Source organism: Cibotium barometz, chromosome 1 (genome assembly GCF_041138505.1).
Source record: "Cibotium barometz isolate CiBa-2024 chromosome 1, ASM4113850v1, whole genome shotgun sequence".
NCBI lineage: Eukaryota > Viridiplantae > Streptophyta > Polypodiopsida > Cyatheales > Cibotiaceae > Cibotium > Cibotium barometz.
Window position 1 is genome coordinate 38,889,906 of NC_141046.1, and position 19,275 is coordinate 38,909,180.

General features: G+C 45.4%; 1 protein-coding gene across 1 annotated transcript in view; it reads right to left on the reverse strand.

Annotated features, from left to right (window-relative positions):
• Positions 1-308: 308 nt before the first annotated feature.
• Positions 309-19,275, reverse strand: part of LOC147641975 (uncharacterized) — a 54,137-nt gene continuing 35,170 nt past the window's right edge. Inside the window, exon 8 of the mRNA XM_086801647.1 lies at positions 309-904. Within this exon, the coding sequence (XP_086657773.1) occupies positions 428-904 (477 nt within the window). The 3' untranslated portion in view covers positions 309-427. The remainder of the gene's footprint in view (positions 905-19,275) is intronic.

Sequence of the window (19,275 nt, forward strand, 5' to 3'; positions counted from 1 at the left end):
GAAAAGGCACTTATCAAAGTCAAATAAGTTCTTATGCTAGTGGAAAAACATTCCCTACCCAAGCAACGGGCGGGCAACGGTCAACCATCCCTAACTGGCGGTGTGGATGGGCCACAGTACTGGCCCAAGAAAGTAAGAAGCAGAAACCAAAGCACTCATGCAGATGATAGGGTATGGCACCACTACCTAAAATGTTACACTATATTTACAGAAAATTTATTTGCACAGCCAATTCAACCCAAACATTGGGGATAACAAGCTGGAACTCCCCTTTTACACTTTTTCAACAACCTAAAACTTGAACAAATTCCAATACATCTGCATAGTAGATAAAGCTGAAGCAGACACCACAGTAGCAATGTCCAGAGACAAACAAAAAAGCTTCCAACCCCACAAAACTTTGGGCCAATATAGTGCAATGGATAAGCTACTGTTTTCCAAAAAAGTTCAGCAACGACCTTTGTCTTTCCCCCATACTTGTTGCTGGGGCCTTTGTCTTCACATCCGGAGAGGGTTCAAAAGATTGCTTTCTTTTGGAACCTTTTCCATCAGATGTTTTAAATGGGGTTTTGGTTTCTTCATAGCAAGGATGAATGGCACTCGGCACTTCGAAGTAACTAGAAGCATTCTGAGTGTTGCTCTTTGGTGGTGTAAGAGTACACTGCCCCTTGGTTTCGGTCTCTTTCTGCGCCTTGCTGTCTGTTTTCGTTGTAGTAATGTCTTCATCTGGCTCCATAGCTGCAAGAAAGGCCTTCAACTCCTTTTCATCCAGCAAAGACCCATCTGGAAGTTTCGCTTCGGCCGACTCTTCCGCCTTTAAATTTTCAGAGTGTGGCTGAACAGAACTCCTTTGTTTGCCAAAGAACTGTGATATAGAGTTTTTAGTCTCAGCCCCAACCTTGATCTGTATGGCCAAAGGGAAAATTTAACAAATCATCTAATCAAAGGCTCTGTACATATAAACACCAATTTAATGCAGCATTTTAGCATGTCCTTAAGACTCCACATTATGTGTGAGCAAAGCATACGCCTAAAGCAATCTGTCTTCTCTAGCAACTAAGATTTTTCAAGTAAAATCTATTTAGAAAATGAAATCATAAATTTGTTGTTAGTGGCATGAAACAAGAACATGAAATGGGAGAACAAAGACCCAGGGGAGCCACAGTGGAAAGGAAATGGCAACAAAATGCCTGATCATTAGACATGCTAATAAAAGAAGATGAGAGCATATAATAATGAGAAATAAAGAGAAGAAAATGAGATCCTCCAAACCAGGGTTGTATGAAACGTCTGAAACATGAAATAGTACAGGTTTCAAACAAGTTTTGAAAGTTTTGATGCCCAAGGGGAGGTTCTGTTAGCCTGTATAGATGTACATAGTATTACTTAAGGGTGAAGAAGTGAGATCAACGCATAGAAGTGGAGGGAAGACTTGTAAGAGCCTTGTTGACATGTGAGAAAGAGTTTAGAAACTGTAGCATTATATGGTAGTGATGTGTGTGAACACACTTAGGACCACCGGGGCACTTTTTCCCTCAACAGGAGGTTTTTTTCCCCTGTGCGTATGTACACCCTCTTATCTACTCATTTTGGGGTGTGTACTTATCTTTTGTATCTGGCACACATTTGTTCATTCTAATCTAGTGAGTTTGTGTGCTCACAAGCTTCTCTATCTTGTGTGTGTGCATTGTTGCAACCCTAAACCTAATTCCAATAATTGGTATCAGAGGTAGCTTCCTTGACACTTAATCTAGTAGTTTGCCTCCCTCCTCACGACCCCGTTTTTCTGTCTCCAACTGAGATACCCTCTTAAGAGAAGAAGGTATATATTGTAGTGTTTTGTATACAAAGTATACATATTTTTCGGGGTCTGCGACGTGTATCGGACACGTTTTGGGTAGAATGTACATTAGTTGGACATTAAGACTGCATTCTTGAATGGTGATTTACATGAGGAGGTGTATGTATCGCAACCTCCTGGTTTTGTTGTGAAAGGAGAAGAGTTTAGAGTATGTAGGTTAACAAAGGCTCTTTATAGCCTTAAGTAGGCTCCTAGAGCATGGTATGAGAAGATTCATACGTACTTGGTTGCAAAATGATTTTTGCAACAGTCCAACAGAGTGTACCCTCTATGTGAAGAGGAGTAAGGACACATTTTTGGTCATCGTTCTATACGTTGATGACATGTTGCTCACAGGACCCGATATAAATCAGATTTCAGCCTTTAAGGCTGTTTTGCAATCATCGTTTGAGATGTTAGATTTGGGGCCGTTACATTACTATTTAGGGATTCAGTTTATGCAACGCAATGATGGCATTGTTATGTTGCAGTCTAAATATATACAGAAGCTATTGAAGAGATTTAATCTTGAAGACTGTAAACCTATGGCTACACCTATGGAGACAAGTACTCGACTTAGTCTTCAAGATGCAGGAGACTCTTTTGATGCTAGTTTGTATCAGCAGCAGGCTGTTGGATCCCTTCTTTATGTATGCAACACGAGGCCAGATATACAGTATGCGGTCTCACAGTTGAGCAGATTTATGCATAGCCCATGTACGAAGCATTGGCAGGCTATTAAGCGGGTTTTCAGCTATTTACAAGGCACTCAGTATTTTGGATTGTTTTATCCAAAAGGAGGTGAGTCACAGCTGCATGTTTTTAGTGATTCAGATTGGGCTGGATGTTATGACACACGAGTGTCCACTAGTGGATTTTGCTTTCACCTTGGTGATTCATGTATATCATGGCTCAGCCTACAGTGGCCACTTCCAGCTGTGAAGCTGACTACAGGGTAGCTTTTACAGCTACAGTTGAGTGTGTGCAGCTCAAGCGTCTTATGGCTGATTTGAGTGTTGGACAATCGTCTAGCACTACGATTTACACTGACAACCAGAGTGCATTAGCAATTGCAAGGAACCCAGTGTTTCATGCTCGCACTAAGCACATTGAGGTGCATTACCACTATGTCAAGGAAAGACTCTCTGCAGCAAAGATCAGCTTGGTCTATGTACCTACACATGACATGATGGCAGATTTATTCACGAAGGCTCTTCCTCGTGAAAAGTTTGAAGCTTTTCGTAAAGCTTTGGACGGCTTACTGCCTTTTTTAGGATTGATTGGCCATAGCCTGTACATGTTCATATCATCACTCCAGGGAGGATTTGTAGCATATATGGTAGTGATGTGTGTGAACACACTTAGGACCGTCGGGGCACTTTTTCCCTCACTAGGAGGTTTTTTTTCCCGTGCGTATGTACATCCTCTTATCTACTCATTTTGGGATGTGTAATTATCTTTTGTATCTGGCATACATTTGTTCATTCTAATCTAAGGAGTTTGTGTGCTCTCAAGCTTCTCTATCTTGTGTGTGTGCATTGTTGTAACCCTAACCCTAATTCCAACAGAAACATTCAAAGAAAAAACATTTCTAGTAGATGGAATTTACTGGATGTTTTGTGACCAATGGACAGCTTAGAAATGAGTTTGGAAGAAAAGACTTGTCTTAGGGGGTTCACAAGAAACCCAACATCACTTTGGATCGCGATCTAGGGGTTTTATATATTCAAACAAAAAATCACCCCTCTTCTTGCAAGCATTTGCAAAAAGCTTACCGATGGAGCATGTCCTATCTCACCCTGGTGAAGTGTGCAGCGGTGGTTAATCATGTTGTTCTGGCCACAATGTAGTGCATCATCTCATTCTTCTCTTTCTTCTAGTCCTACATGGGAGCAGCACTACAGCTTTATTTTACCAGGATAAAGATCCTTATCTTGGTTTTAAAATGGCAGCCCAAGGGCTAGATGTACATGCTCAGAACCCTCAAAGGTGGCAAAATACAAATTGGGGAGGGGTGTTTCCCTCCATGGCTGGCCCCTTTGGGGGGGACACTATTGTAGCAGGCTGGCCTGCCCATACACTAGGTGTGATGTCTATGTCACGGGTTCACTCTAAGGCAGTATGCCACACTGCACAGGAATTGCCACTCAGCCAAGGAGACTAGGCTACTCTCCCTTCTCCACTACACACACACACTCCATTGGAACACCATGCTAGCCCTGCTGCCCGATAAACAGATTACACTGTGATGCCACTTAATCCTTAACACCTCATGACATAACAAACAAGCAGATAACCAGGAGAAAAGAGACTAAATAATGAAAAAACACGACACAACAATGAGAGAACACGAGACAAGCTTAGACTTTAAAGTAAAAGAAAAGAGTTCAGCCAAAAACAGGACAAACACGATACATTATACATAGTCAAATATCATGAGACTTGAGTACTCAAGAAAAATAGAAATAGATCCAGATTCCACAATCAACTTCTGAAACTTCAAACAATACAAAGAGAGGCGCAATGCGCAGGAGCTACAAAGATAGACGCAATGCACATGAGAAAATCCCAAATGTCAAATGATAGAAAACTGAAAGATGAAGTACAATGTATCAAATGTCAAGATCAACAACTAAATCATCATCATCAACTGCTCTAGAAGAGCTCCCAAGCTCATCATCATGGCCCATGTCCATCTACATTGCATCATCATTTGAATCTGAAGAAGGGTGGGCATCAACAAAACCCTCTTCCTCCAGACTGTAGAGCTGACTAAGTAGTCGCAGACTTGTAGAGACGTAAACCAAATCATAGGTTCTTTGTGTAGCAAGTTGGTTCCGCTTCTTTGAGGCAATGTGGCCAAATACAATCCACAATTGCTCAATAGGAGAGGAACTAGCTCCTTGGCTCAAAATACGAATGGCAACACATTGAAGCTCAAGAGTCCTTGCTCCATAATCCTCACCATAAGGCAACACCCACATTGCATTTGTCTCTCTACGCATCTGCTGAACCAAATCTTCCTTGCCTGCTTCTATAAATTGATATTTGACCTTTGATAGACCACCTTAAGAAGTATCTCACACCAATTTTCCCAATACTTTCTCCCAGCCATCTACGACCTCCTCATCAGTCTCTTTGCCGCACCCCTAATCTAGCACAAAACCAACTACATGCAAGGGTAAATGATAGTTATCCCACATTAGGCTCCACCTCTCTAATGCGCTCTATCAACTTGTCCATGCCCTCATTAACCTTGCCAAAGCAAGGTTGCTTACTGTCCGCAATTCTTAACATGTGAATGATGGGCTTCAACAACAACATTAAGATGAACCACATCAGCCCAAAATGCACCGCCAAATATAGCTCACGGAGCCCCCCTCTGCATATTCGGACCCACATGTACCTCGCATCTGCATCTCTATGTACCACATGTATTTTGTCATGAAGCTCCTCCCTGTAAAGTATTGCCACTTCTCCAGATCCTCTGGTACCTCCCACTGTGCGTGGCTGAGGGCGGAAAACTGATTCCCATCCATAACCCCGGACGTCAGGAAGCCTCTTGTTTGTGCACTAATGGGTCTCCGTATACATAGCAATATCACTGTGTCTGAAAGTATCCTCAAAGTATCCTGCATCTGTTCTAAGGGCTCCGTTGCAATTCCACACCGTGAATCTCACGGTCTCATAGGCCGCACACCGTCAAGCGGGCCTCCTCTCCGTAATGATGACTCGACCATCTCTGTATACCGCCCATTTCCCCTCTTTCCTTGCCTCAAGCACACGCGGCATGTGTTCCTTCTGGTGTGCTATCTGTGCCGGTGTAAGTTCCTCATCCAAATAAATCTTTTCCCTCTTAAGGGCCATCCTTTTGGAGAGGAAGGCCTTCTTCTTCTCCAAGTCACCAAACCTGATGATCAATATCTTTGCCCTGGTTTCCCTTATCTTCCCACCCAACTACACGTACATGTAAGGCACGTGTCCGTCTCTTGGCTTCCTCTTCCAATGTAGCATTCATCACCTCTACTTTATTGACTGGTGTATCCTTCCGTTTTTTTACTACTTCAATCCATGGGTTGACTTCCTCAATTTGTTTCTTTGTGGCACTAGCAATTTCAGCCCATGAATGCATTTCCTTCTCACCTGCAGCCACTTTTGCCTTACATGATTCCAAAGTGTTTTGCATTTCTATGATGTCTTTTTTGCGGTCAGCCATACATGTCTTCAAAGTGCCTTCGTACGATGCAACTGTTGTGCCAATCTCTCGGAGCATGTCATCCTTCCATTTCTGCATCTCTTTTTTCATTTCCGTGTGCATCAAGGCTTGGGTTAATTCCATTTCAACCCGTACTTGGGCTTGCATTTCTCCCTTCAATTGGACATATATCTCTTCCTTCAGCGTTTCGTATATCACTTTCCTTTGGGCATGCATCTGCTCGGTCCATTCCTTTTTAAGCTCCTGTCGCATGGTGTTCATCTCTGTCCTTATGTGAAGCTGTAGCTCCCCATAAAGGGCCTCATCTCGTCGGGCCATCTTCGTAATCCTTCGTGAGCCAGGGGACATGATTCCTTCCCTCAATCTTCTGCGGTAGGCATTTGGTGCCTTCGTGGGGGTGTGAAAGGTTGTCTCACCATCTTGTTCCCCCTCTAGGGGTTGAGACATGTTTTCCCCTACTAGTTGCTGCCTTGGGGGTCTGAGCAAGGGTGGGTGGGTGGGTGGGAAAAAGGGACGCAGATGCACCTTACTGTACCTCCTGCACCTTACTGTTTGCACGCAGATACACCTTACTATACCTCCTGCACCTCACTGTTTGCACCTAACGCAGATGTACCTTACTGTACCTCCTGCACCTTACTCTTTGCACGCAGATGCACCTTACTGTTTGCACCTGACGCAGATGCACCTTACTGTACCTTCTCCTGTTAATCTCTGTGCACTGCTTGTAGCCTGGCCACCCTGCAGTCCTGCGCAGCCCTCCGCAAGAGAGAGAGAAAGTGCAGTCCTGCGCCTCCCCTCCTACATCCGTGTGCAGCTCACCAGTCGCCAAAAGAGAGAGAGATTAAACTAGGCGGCTGTCTCTGTTCAGCAACGCCCCCCTTGTTTCTCCTATAATCTCCCACCTGTGTCCGGCTGTCCAGTCACCAGTGTCGAGACTCAAAACAGGCTACGCCGCCATTGATTCGCTGAAGGCTGGCCGCTGAAGCGACAGGCTGAAGCAAAACCTCTGTCCGCAACTTTTTGAAGGCTGAGGCGCTGCAGATGAATCCACGCAGAGCGATATAGCGCCAACGAGCGCTACAAGGACAACCGGCCCGGAGCCTTACTATTTGCACCTGACGCAGATGCACCTTACTGTATCTTCGCCTATTAATCTCTGTGCACTGCCTGTAGCCTGGCCACCCTGCAGTCCTGCACAGCCTTCCACAGGAGAGAGAGAGAGAGAGAGAGAGAGAGCACTTCAGTCTCTGTGCGCCTGCTGTCCTGCAGCCGCCTACAAGAGAATTTCCTTTGCTGATCAGTCCGCCTCCTGCAGCCGTACTTGCTCGCCTGTTTTTCCACCAGAGAGAGAAGCGTGTGTCTGCTGCCCGACCAGCCTGTCATCCTTTCCAGGCATCCAGTTGCAGCCGACTGTGTGCCCAAGGAGAGAATCAGCCAGTTGCCTGTCTCCTGCCCCGCCCTTCACAAAAGCGTGAGAGAGAATTCAGTGTGCAGTTCTGTGCGCCCAGCAAAACTCTCCGCCAGCCTTCCAAAAACATGAGAGAAAAGCACACGTATCTGCAGCTGTAGTCGACTTGCACACGTATCTGCCGCCAAAAACATGAGAGAAAAACAGAGAGAGAGAGAGAGAGAGAGAGAGAGAGAGAGACGCTTGAGAGAGAGAGAGAGAGAGAGAGAGAGAGGCTAGAGCTTCAAGAATCAAAGTTCAAGCTATGGACATTGGAACTTCAAGCTTGAATGTGAGGGGGGGGGGGGGGGGGGGGGGGAGGGCACTTTAAAAGAGGTGCTCAAGAGAGGCTATAGCCAAGGCCCAAGACAAGGCAAAAAAACGGTCAAAAAACGGGCAGAAAACAGACGAAACTGTGCCATGCCAACGGTCATTTCGTACCATACGAACTGTACAGTACCAGACTGGTACGACAAACAACCATGGCTATGACATGTCCAGTTCACGGGCAAGGGATGCCCATCCGTGAACCATGCGAATGCCCTGTATTCTGACATGGTTTGTGGCATGTGAACAAGTGGTAAGTATTCATTTAAACCTTTGTTTAGACTTTATAACCTTAGCAGTTCACATTCTTTTAAGTTGGGCAGATCGGCCATTGGCCAGTGCCCGACCAAAGTATGGCCTGTCCGAGCCTTGGGCACCCTTTTATCCCATTAAAACCCATGTGTGGGACTCTTTAATGAGGGGGCACCTTATCGAGGTGCCCACCTTCATTAAAGGGAGGGTGCCATGTGTCCTATCTCTTCACCCCCCTTCCACCAACCTCTCCGATGACTACTTGGTTCTCTCTTTCATTTATCTCATTATTATTTGCAACTGGCGCCTCTCTCTCCCTTGCTATCTTTCTGCAACTCAACTTTCTCTCTCACAGGATTTCCTCTTTCCTGCTGCTGTACCTGTTGTGTACTTTCTGTGGGCACTTGTTGTACCTGCTGTGTACTTGCTGTGGGCACCTGCTGCACGTGATGTAGTTGCTGTGGGCACCTGCTGTACCTATTGTGTACTTGCTGTGGGCACCTACTGTACCTGCTGTGTACTTGTTGTGCGCACACTACTGTACCTGCTGTGTCCTTGCTATGGGCACCTGCTGTACCTGACTGTACCTGCTGTACCTGACTGTGTACCTGCTGTAGCAGGCTACTGTACCTGCAAGTACAAGCTGAAAACCCTACTGTACTTGCAAGTATAAGCTAAAGTACAAGCCGAAAATCCTTCTGTACCTGCAAGTACAAGCTGAAACCTGCAAGTACATGCTGACTATCATCCTACATCTACAGTACCAGATGTGCGTGCTGTGAACTGACACCGAGTACCTACTACTGGCACCACGTACCAGTACCTGTTTGTGTACTCGTACTAGGGAGGTTTGAACAACAGTCTCTATGAGGGTGTGAGCCAGGCTATGGTACAAGGGTGCCTATTTGTGCGTGGTCTCAGAATGATAATTTCACATTCACTTTCCTCCAGGTGTATGAGACTAGTGGTCAAGCTATTTAGACTCGTTCGACGAGTCCGGCAACGACAAACTACTACGACACCTTTTTGTTTGGGTAACTTGTCTTCATACTTGCACTGCATCTGGCTGGCAAGCCCTTGGAACTTTGTACAGATTTAAATACTCCAATAATATACTTCAGTATTGAGGGGAGGGTCGGCCCGTTCGCAGCTCCAATGATGGTGTACTGTGTAGTGCTTGTCTCTTTGGCAAATTATCTTGTGCAATGATGTATCATTCAGTTGTTATGTGCATTGTGGCTTTTACACATTAAGTGTGACGTGCGTATTGTTCACAAGACAGTGCCCAAGGACATTCACACCTAGCCGTTGTAGTTTCGGTGCTATCATAGTACGGTCGTTTCCCTCTTCTCAGTGGGGTAACGATCGATTGGGCATTGGGCTCTGTGTGGACACCCGTCGAACGCTATGGACAGCCATGCACTAAGTGGTCAAGGGGCTAGTTCCCATGGCCAAGCAAGTGGTACTCATGCTTCTGAAGCTTTGGGCAATAAACATATGCATGCAGGTTATATAGGGGAGCAAATACACGTGGGGCAGCCTTCTCGAGGTAAAGAGAAGATGCAAGAGGATGACCCAAAGGTATTGAAAACAGAGATTGAGCATGTCAAAAGGCAGTTGTATGCCATGGAAGAAGAGCTCAAGATGCTCTATGATAACCCGCAGGTTCACAAGCTTATGGAGGCCACAAAGACCGAGTCTATGGTGGCACACACTATGGATTCTATGGCAAAGGAATCGGGTATGAATCCCCGAGAGGTAGCCCTCAACTATGTTATACGCATTGGAGATTTGGTGAAAGGCATTGCAGGGGAGCTTTGTGTGAAAGAACCCCCACATGATGGGGAGACAGGTAATGCTATGTTTCGAAGGGTCAAGTCTTATGTGCACAAAGATGAGGCTTCCGTGACTTCTAAGCAAGCCTCCAGCCCGCTTGGGTTGAGAAAAAAGGATTGTATATGGCAAAGAGAGTGGCAAACAGGATGTCAATGTACATGTGATGGTTGTCAAAGAGAACAACTAAATGAAACAAAAAAATACGATAAACTGATTGTCTTACAGCTATAAGAACTGTAAGTAAGACTCAGGAGATGATACTCAGGAGAAAATACTGGAAAGTACTGGAAAATGTATATCAAGTAGATCCATGTATGTTGATCAGTTGAAGTGCTGCCCTCTCCTCATATCAAATATCTCCGCCATGGGGCTGTCTAGAATGGAGAGGTCGTAGAAGTGACGTAGGTGCCTCCGATGCCGAGCAATAATGGCTCTGACTAGCGATGGTGAGGATGCCGTGGTCGGGATCCTGGCGGGCGTGGCCGACGAGCACGACATAAGATGACTGCTCTATCAATGGTGACTCCCTGGGAGTGTGGCCGGTGCCCTGATGGCCTGATGGAGGAGGTATCAGGAGGCGTGTGGGCTGGGTTGTTGGTGCTGGTGTTAGTGCCGAAGAAATCTACCAGGATCCTCAATCTAGGTACATCATGGCTTGGTCTCTTGTCTGCCAAGAGGATCTCTCTGTGTCTCCTGAGCTCAAGTAGGAACAATCCCAGGCATCTCTGATCCTCAAACTCCATGACCCTACGTAACGGCCCAAAACCCTCTCAAAAGAGGCAGTGATATCTCCCTCAGATCTCATAATAGACTGTACATCAGCAAATGTAGTGCTCGTCTGTCTCTGCCTCCTGGTAGCATAGCTGACAAATGCGGTCATCCGAGATCTGATGCACATATCGCTCCGTCTCAATCCGCAGCTGGTGTGATGACGTCCGGATCTATCCAATGGCACACAACGTATCCCACGTGATAGGTGTACATCCATGTACGCCGAGCATGTGATAAAATCATCTCGTGAGAGGTGTACAAAATGGCTCTTGTAATGAGCCATTTTCGTGCCTAAGGGCTCAAGGGGACTAGTCCATGTCCTCTCTGTGTCCACTCTGATGATATCCATCCTGATCACGCGGTTCTGCTCTAAGTGGGTGAGATCCAAAAATGGACAATCCAGGCTGTACTGAAAGGGTGGTAGTGCCTCTATCCGCAAACCATGTAGGTCAAACCACGATCTCATCTGAGCATACCAGCAATGAGTATCTCCATCCTCTGCCAACTGTATAGATGAGGTCAATGCCAATCGGGAGTACCTCTGCGGAGGGAGCTCCCATAGCCACTATAAAAGGGTTATTGCCTGGAATAGGGCCTCGGTCACTATTGGTGCGGCACCCAGCTCAGCCCGAACAATCTCATGTGGTACTGGTACCGATGATTTGCTCCGAATCATGCGGGCAATCATCATAATCAATGGTCTCTCCATTTGCCTCCATCCCTCATCCGTCCCTCTTTGAGATCTGTGATGTATGATGGGCCCCCAAATTGGAGCTCCGTACAGGAGGGTCGGTGTGGCAAGTGTATCAAAAAGCCACAATTTGGTGTGCAACTCCTGAAACTGTATATGTGCACACTGCCTCTCAAGTGCCCCTAAGGCTGCATGCACTCCAGCTAATCTAGCTGCTACTGCCTCCTTCAGGGAGAAACGCGGCCCTGTGAAAGTAACTCCCAAGTAGACATATGACTGACGTACTCAACCGGCTCCCCTCGAAAAGTGAACTCAGGCTCTGATCTACTCACCCATGCCTGTGTGGTGTTAAACACCATAACCATGGTTTTCCCAAGGTTTACTGTCAGATCTCTATCTGCACAGAGTGGCTGTAATGCATCCAGATGTCTCTATAATCCCTTCGGAGAGTCTGAGATTAGAACAATATCATCAGCATATAACAAGATGGGGCCAGGCATGCCCCTGGGCCTCCCAATCTGTCTACATAATCGGAGACCACATCAATGTCAATAGCGGGCATCCCTGCTTCACCCCTATCGTGCTAGTCATCATATCGGATAGTCCGCCTGGAGCTCGGACTCTACCTGTCATCACAGACTCATTCAACACATATACCCCCCTTTGCATATCCTCAGGTACCTCAATGTCATGCAATCTGTGCATAAGCCTGGCACGTGGTACGGCATCGAAGGCTCTGCGGAAGTCCACAAAGTAGCAGTATATCCTTCTCTTCTGTGCCTTGCCCTCTTCAATAAGTGCCCAGAGTGTCAGTATGTGATCCAAGGTAGTAAATCCTCTCCTGAAGCTAGCCTGTCCCTTTGCTCGATGACCATGCCTCTCTGCCCAACGGCTCAGCTCCAACTCCAATATAAAGCCATATAGTTTGGCCAAGTAATGACCAATCATGATCGTCCTGTAGTTGCCTGGCACCATGGGGTCCCCATCTTAAAGAGTGGTACAATGATATGCTCTGTCCAGCTTGCCAGGAAACCCTCACAAATGGCACCATTAAACACATGTACGATCAACGGAGCCAAAGTGTCGCGCGAATATGAGAAGTGCTCTCCAACTAGCCCATCATGATCCTGTGCCTTTCTATTCTGTAACCTGTCTATCGCATCTAGCACCATCTGCATAGTAAAAAAGGTGCTGCTAGCCGGTCTAGTTCCCAGTGGAGGGGGGGTGGGGGGCTGTCCTGGTGCATCATATAGCTCTCTAGCATAAGCATGCCATGCCTCAGGTGCAATAATCGGAGTACCAGGCTCTCTGTCCTGAAACATCTTCCATGCCCTCTTGCTGTCCTTCCCCAGGAAGAGTTGGTAGATCTCCTCCTCTAACTTAGCCAGGTAGGCTCGTTTCTTCCTCCGCACAACGCGCCGAAAGATCATCATAGCATGTCTATGCGTGTGAGTCCCAATGGCAATCTCACGCTGTAGCTGTGCTCGTGTCTCACAACACTTATTATCATACCAACTGTTCTGTGGGGCAATGCTACCAGGGGGGGAGGGGAGTGGAAGGGATCATAGCGCAAGGAAACGCATATGAGTCGGATGCATGTAGTACACCTGCCAATCCTCTCATAATCTCGTCCAGAGGGCTATGCGGGTCTAAAGCAAACAAGCCATCAGATGCTGTGTCTTGGTAAGCCCCAACTCTCACGTGTAAATTGATATCTCGGGCACCTAGGTAGATGAGTGGCTAGCCCATCTCTCACCTACTAGTGTGAAACTCAGGTATACATGATCAGCTGCTATGCCAATGGGCCGGCTGGAAATCGTGAAACCCCTTGAAACCAGCCTTTGGCAACTTGACGGGCGGTGAACACACTTAATCACACTTTAATCACTTTACGAACTGGAATAATAAATTTGGAAGAAGAAGAAAATAATTAAGTGGAGCTGGAGTGCTCCTGCACAAAAGACCAATTGGCCCCAAAGCGTAGCGCCCCCGCAGGTATTTATTTATAACTCAAAGTCTGCATAGCCCTTGTACAATTCCCGAGAAGATTCCTCCTTGATCCATGGGGAGGAGATCTCCTTCAAGCTTTCACCCAAGATGTGTTGTATGATATAAGGGCCTTGGCCTCTATTTATACAAGTTTGGGGGAAAAAGCTATGCTTTTCCCCCTTAGAAAAATCCACTAGAAGAGCTTTTCTCAAAAAGACTATCGAAAAGCTCCTCTTCTCTCTCTTTTTTTTTTAAGAAAAATAAAGAAAATACATGACGCTTGAGCGTTTTCGAAAAAAAAGAAATCCACGTTGATTTTGTTTTATTTTTTTCACTGCCCGGCGCTTTGTGTTTGCTTTCCTTCGCGTTTTTCTGCTTGGCGCCCACGCTTTGCATACTGTACGGCGCTTCGCTGCTGCTGCCCACATTATATGCGCCTGCCTGCATGGCGCTCCACTGCTGCTGCCCACATTATATGCGCCTGCCTGCATGGCAGCTAGCCGCTAGCACCTAAGCCAACCGCCATCACTACTGCCCTCCTTGTGCCTGTTTGCACAGCTTTGCTTCTCTTTGCCTCTACTGCCCTGCTATAGATGTGGCAGCGCTAAGCTTGTGCGCCTGCCTACGTGGCAGTACCTGCAGCCGCCTCAGCTCCTGCGCAGCAGCCAACCACACGTGCAGTACAGCCTATGCAGCCAGCCGTACTTGCACACGTGTCAGTTGCCACGTCAACTGTTGATTGTGCTGTCCCAAAAGATGCTACCCCTACAACAGGATAAGAAAAGAACACATGCATATGAACATGCACACACACACATACCAAACATGCATCCACACACGTGTACAAACTTACACATGCATTTATAGGTAAACATGATTAGTGAATGCTAAACAAGTTTAAAACATGATTACAATGCTTAAGATAAAAAGGTAAAATACTCAGTCCTGTAGCATACCCCCCTCTTAAAACAAAGCAATCGTCCTCGATTGTTCATTCAAAGGATCTGCCAACTGAAACAGAACATCCGAATAACATAAATCAAAAGCATCCACTTCATGAATAGTCATGTCCCCCTGGATGCTTTACCTGCTCTGCTCATGGCCATCCCACTGGACCCACGATCAGCAGTACATCATGAACAAGAATAAACACTGATGCATATCAAACGAAAGTCTAGAATAGGCGTCCCCATTCTCTGAAGATATTCGTATATCCATGAATCAAACCATGTGACTAGTACACACATATATCATAGAAATCCCATAGGCAGATATACTGTCAGGTCAGTATCTCGGGTGTGCTGATAAGAACACCACAAGCGACTTCCAGATCTCATCCAAGTGATTTCTGTGACAAAGGAGCGGAGTCACCCCCCTCTTGAGTAACAGGTAGTACTCCAGAATCCATAGCTGAACTTGTTGAAGCACTTTCTAAGGTAGGCTCCAAACCAAAAGCCTCAAGGTAAAGTTGTAGTATCCTCGGTGAATCTTCCAAGTCACCCTCCTCCATCCACTTCGAATCCATAGGTGAATCATTCACAAACTTCACCAGATATCGACGTGAAACTTTTCCTCTGACTTTTCTTTCTTTATGTGCAAAATCTGTTCCGGTTGAAGAATCTCATCAAGTTCTTCCACCTCTGGTTGCGGCTCATCAACCTGCTATGTAGGCACCGCACCTCTGAAAGGTCTAAGAAGACTCACATGGAATGCATTATGAATCTTCCAAAGATCCGGTAACTGAAGACGATAGGAAACATCACTCATCTTCTCAATCATTTGAAAAGGCCCGTAGTACCGCATACTCAATTTAGGATATAAGCTCTGTTTACCCTTCATTTTCGTGAGTCTAGCCTTCTCAAATCTCAAAAGCACCCAATCACCCAAATCAAAAACCAAGGATCGACGGTGAAGGTTTGCTGCTTTCCTCTGTTTCTCTTGAGTCCTTTGAAGAGCCAACTTGACCTTCTTGTAAGCCTCATCCATATTCTCGACAAAACGATCTGCCTCAAAGATCTTAACTTTTGTATGCAGGATCGGAGGTACTTTCTTCCGACCTTCCACAATCTCGAAAGGCGCCTTTCCTGTCGAAGTGTGAATGGTGTTGTTGTAAGCAAACTCCACCAAAGGAAAATACTTTTCCCACTGTTCCTTATGATCCGAAACATAACACTTTAGAAGATCCAATACAACTGAGTTGGCAATTGCCCATCAGTTTGTGGATGAAAAGACGATGAGAATTTCAACGAAGTCTTGATGTTCTCGAACAATGCTCTCCAAAATAAACTCGTCATTCGAGGATCTTGGTCACATTGACAATAGATGGGGGCATCCCATGGTACTTGAAGATACGATTAATCTTCTTCCTGACTGGAATGAAATGAGCCTGCTTGCTGAAACGATCTATGATAGTCCAGATGCCATCATTCCCACTCTTTGTCCTAGGAAAATCAAAGATAAAATCCATAGCAATACTCTCCCACGGTCTATCTGGAATAGGCAAAGGTTGAAGGAACCCAGGTGTCTTTTGACGATCATACTTCACCTTCTGACAAATGATACAACCATGAACAAAAGCATCAGCATCCCTGCGCATAGTAGGCCAATAAAAGAATGCCTCCAAAGCCTTCACTGTAGCCTCAATACCACGATGGCCTGCATAAGGCGGAGCATGGCATTCAGTCAAAACCTTCTGCCTCAACTGAGATGTGACACACATTTGTCATGCATCATCAAAAATCCTTCCTTGAGAGAATAATGATCAACTCGCTCTCCTTCAGTCAAACGATCAAAAATCCGCTCAAAATCTGAGTCATGAGCATACTGTTCTCGCATATCAAGTTCATGATGAAAGATAATGGAGATGGCGGCCACATGTGGTTTCCTAGACAAGGCATCCGCTACCACATTCTTTTTGCCATCCACATGAACAATCTGAAAGTGAAACATGGACAAAAAGTTTGCCCATCTCATATGCCTCTCTGAGAGCTTCGTTTGAGTAAGGAAATACTGAAGAGTCTGATGATCACTCTGAACAATGAAATCAGCCCCAAGAAGGTAATGCTTCCAAGTAGAAAGAGCATGAATAATCGCAAGAAGCTCCTTCTCATATACTTGTAGATTCCTTTCTGCTGGTGACAGAGTTCTACTCTCATAAGCAATAACATACCTAATCATATCCTATTCAGTTTTCCTATCATACAATCTATACTACTAGCTACAGATCCAGTAAAACAAAAACTGGACCAATGGTTAGCTTTTCCTTAAGCTTGTTGAAGACTTCTACTTCCTTTACTATCCATCGGAAATTTACATCCTTCTTGGTCAGGTGATATAAAGGTGAAGCAATTTCTGCAAAGAATCAGATAAACCTCCTCTAATATGAACAAAGTCCTAAGAAACTTCTCACATCATGTATGGGAAACTCATAGAGTCCAAAATTGTCCTGAAAGTTATCTTGTGCACATCTTCTGGCCTGATGCGAATTTGATGATATCCACTCTTCAGATCAATGCGACTGAAGTAAGCTGCTCCCTGTAACCGATCCAAAATATCATCAATTCGAGGTATAGGGAATCTGTTCTTGATGGTAATCTTGTTCAGTGCCCTGTAATCAATGCACATCCGCCAAGAACCATCTTTCTTTTGTACCAAAAGCACTGGTGAACAATAGGGCAAAGAACTCGGCTGAATCAACCCTTTGTCCAACAGGTCACGCACGTGGCTCATAATATCTTCTTGTTGGGCTGCACTCACCCTATAGGGTGGCTTATTCGGTGGTGAACTCCCAGGAATCAAATCAATCCCATGATCCTCAAGCCTAGCAAGCGGCAATTCCCTTGGCAAAGCCTCTGAAAAACAATCTTGAAAACTTTTGAGAAAATCCAATCTTTCCTTATCCAACTCAAAAAGGTTAGAATCTATGGTATCTTGATTCTCTTTAACAATCAGTAAGTAAACAGAAAGATGTTTCTTTATTAGACGAGAAATGGCCGAGGCCGATACAGCACGAATAGATTCCCCTTTAAGCTTTACATCAAGAGTGTGTTCCTTATTCTTATTAGTGAGAGAGATTTTCCTGTTGAAAGTATCTACTACCACTTTAACCTTATGGCACCAAGGCATACCCAACAAAACATCACAATCCTCCAAAGGCATAATGAAGAAATTATCCTCTCTGTCTGTGTAAGTCTGCACACTGAGATGCAGTTTCCCAGATTGGTGTAACCTCAACTGAATGTCCAGGACAAGCCAAAGTAGCCTCATGCAACACACCCATCTCTTCTAGTTTGATGCCCAACTTTGCTATAAGCTCGGGGGTGATGAAGTTTGCACAAGCCCCAGGATTGAAAAAGATCAAGACCTCTTGATCTCGAAGTCTTCCCCATGCTCTGCATAACTCTGAGGATGCATCCCCTTGCTTCCTCCCTATCAAGTCAGGTACTAGTCCAGCAGACGGTTTCTGTTTCTTTACTTTAGGCTCTTCCTGTGAATCATCTGCGTTTTTAGGTGCTCTCTTCGGACACGTATAGTACCAATGCCCTGCTTCTCCACAAGAGAAACATTTGTTGCTAGCTATAAGCTCTTTCCTTTCTTCATCTGTCCTTTGAGGTAAGGGCTGAAATTTTCTCTTCTTGGATTGCCCCTTCTCTCGTGGTTCAGTGTTTTTGGTCTCTTTCGACTCCTTTGATGCTTTCTTGGAGAATAGATGTTCATCCTTGAATCCTGACATCTGACCAGTAAGCATGGCATATCCAGTCTGAGCATTTTCTATCATCTGAGTCATATTAATGACCTTTGTTTTGATGCAATAATCTCAAAGCTCCTTGGGTAACCCACAGCAATAAGTCTCTATTTGCTCAACTAGTGACACGGGCCTAAAGGATGTGACCGGTAGCAGAGCATCCCAAAATTTCTTGTTATATTCTTCCATATTGTTACAATCTCTGGAATCTAATCGATGCCAAGTTGTCATAACATCCACCTCAAAAGTTGGTGTCAACCATAGAGAAAAGAAGATTTGCTTGAACTCCACCCAAGTGCTAGGTGCTATTCCCTGATGAAGAAGTGTCAACCACCATTGAAGAGCATTACCCTTTAGGAAAGAAGCTACCTTTCGTACCTTAGATGTCTCTGTGAAGTTACCACCAGAAAATGCCGCATCAAACTGTTGAATGAAGGTGAGAGCCTTCAAACAATCCTTTGCACCACTAAAAGTATCAAACTTTACTGTAACACCACCCTCTTTATAATCTTTTGGCTTCTCGCCTTGAACAAGATTATCATAGGGATGTGGTTTGAGAAAAGAATTGCCCACACCATTAGATCCCATGCCCATCATACCACCTCCCATACCAGGCATACCAAAAGCACTTCCACCACCGCCACCATAAGTTCCATACATACCTCCTGGCATACCTCCATACATACCTCCATGCATACCTGGTTGCATACCATAGCTCCCAGTCATGCTTATGTTGGGTACACCCGTCATGGAATGAAAGACAGAGCCTCCGCCAAAGTAACTAGGATGAGAAGTATTGAAAGGGTTTCCATGGATAGGTGGGGAAAAAGAAGAAGAAGAATCGGGGTATGGCTGAAAATTTGGACTGGAATAATAAATTTGGAAGAAGAAGAAAATAATTAAGTGGAGCTAGAGTGCTCCTGCACAAAAGACCAATTGGCCCCAAAGCGTGGCGCCCCCGCAGGTATTTATTTATAACTCAAAGTCGGCGTAGCCCTTGTACAATTCCCGAGAAGATTCCCCCTTGATCCACGGGGAGGAGATCTCCTTCAAGCTTTCACCCAAGATGTGTTGTGTGATACAAGGGCCTTGGCCCCTATTTATACAAGTTTGGGGAAAAGGCATAGCTTTTTTCCCCTTAGAAAAATCTACTAGAAGA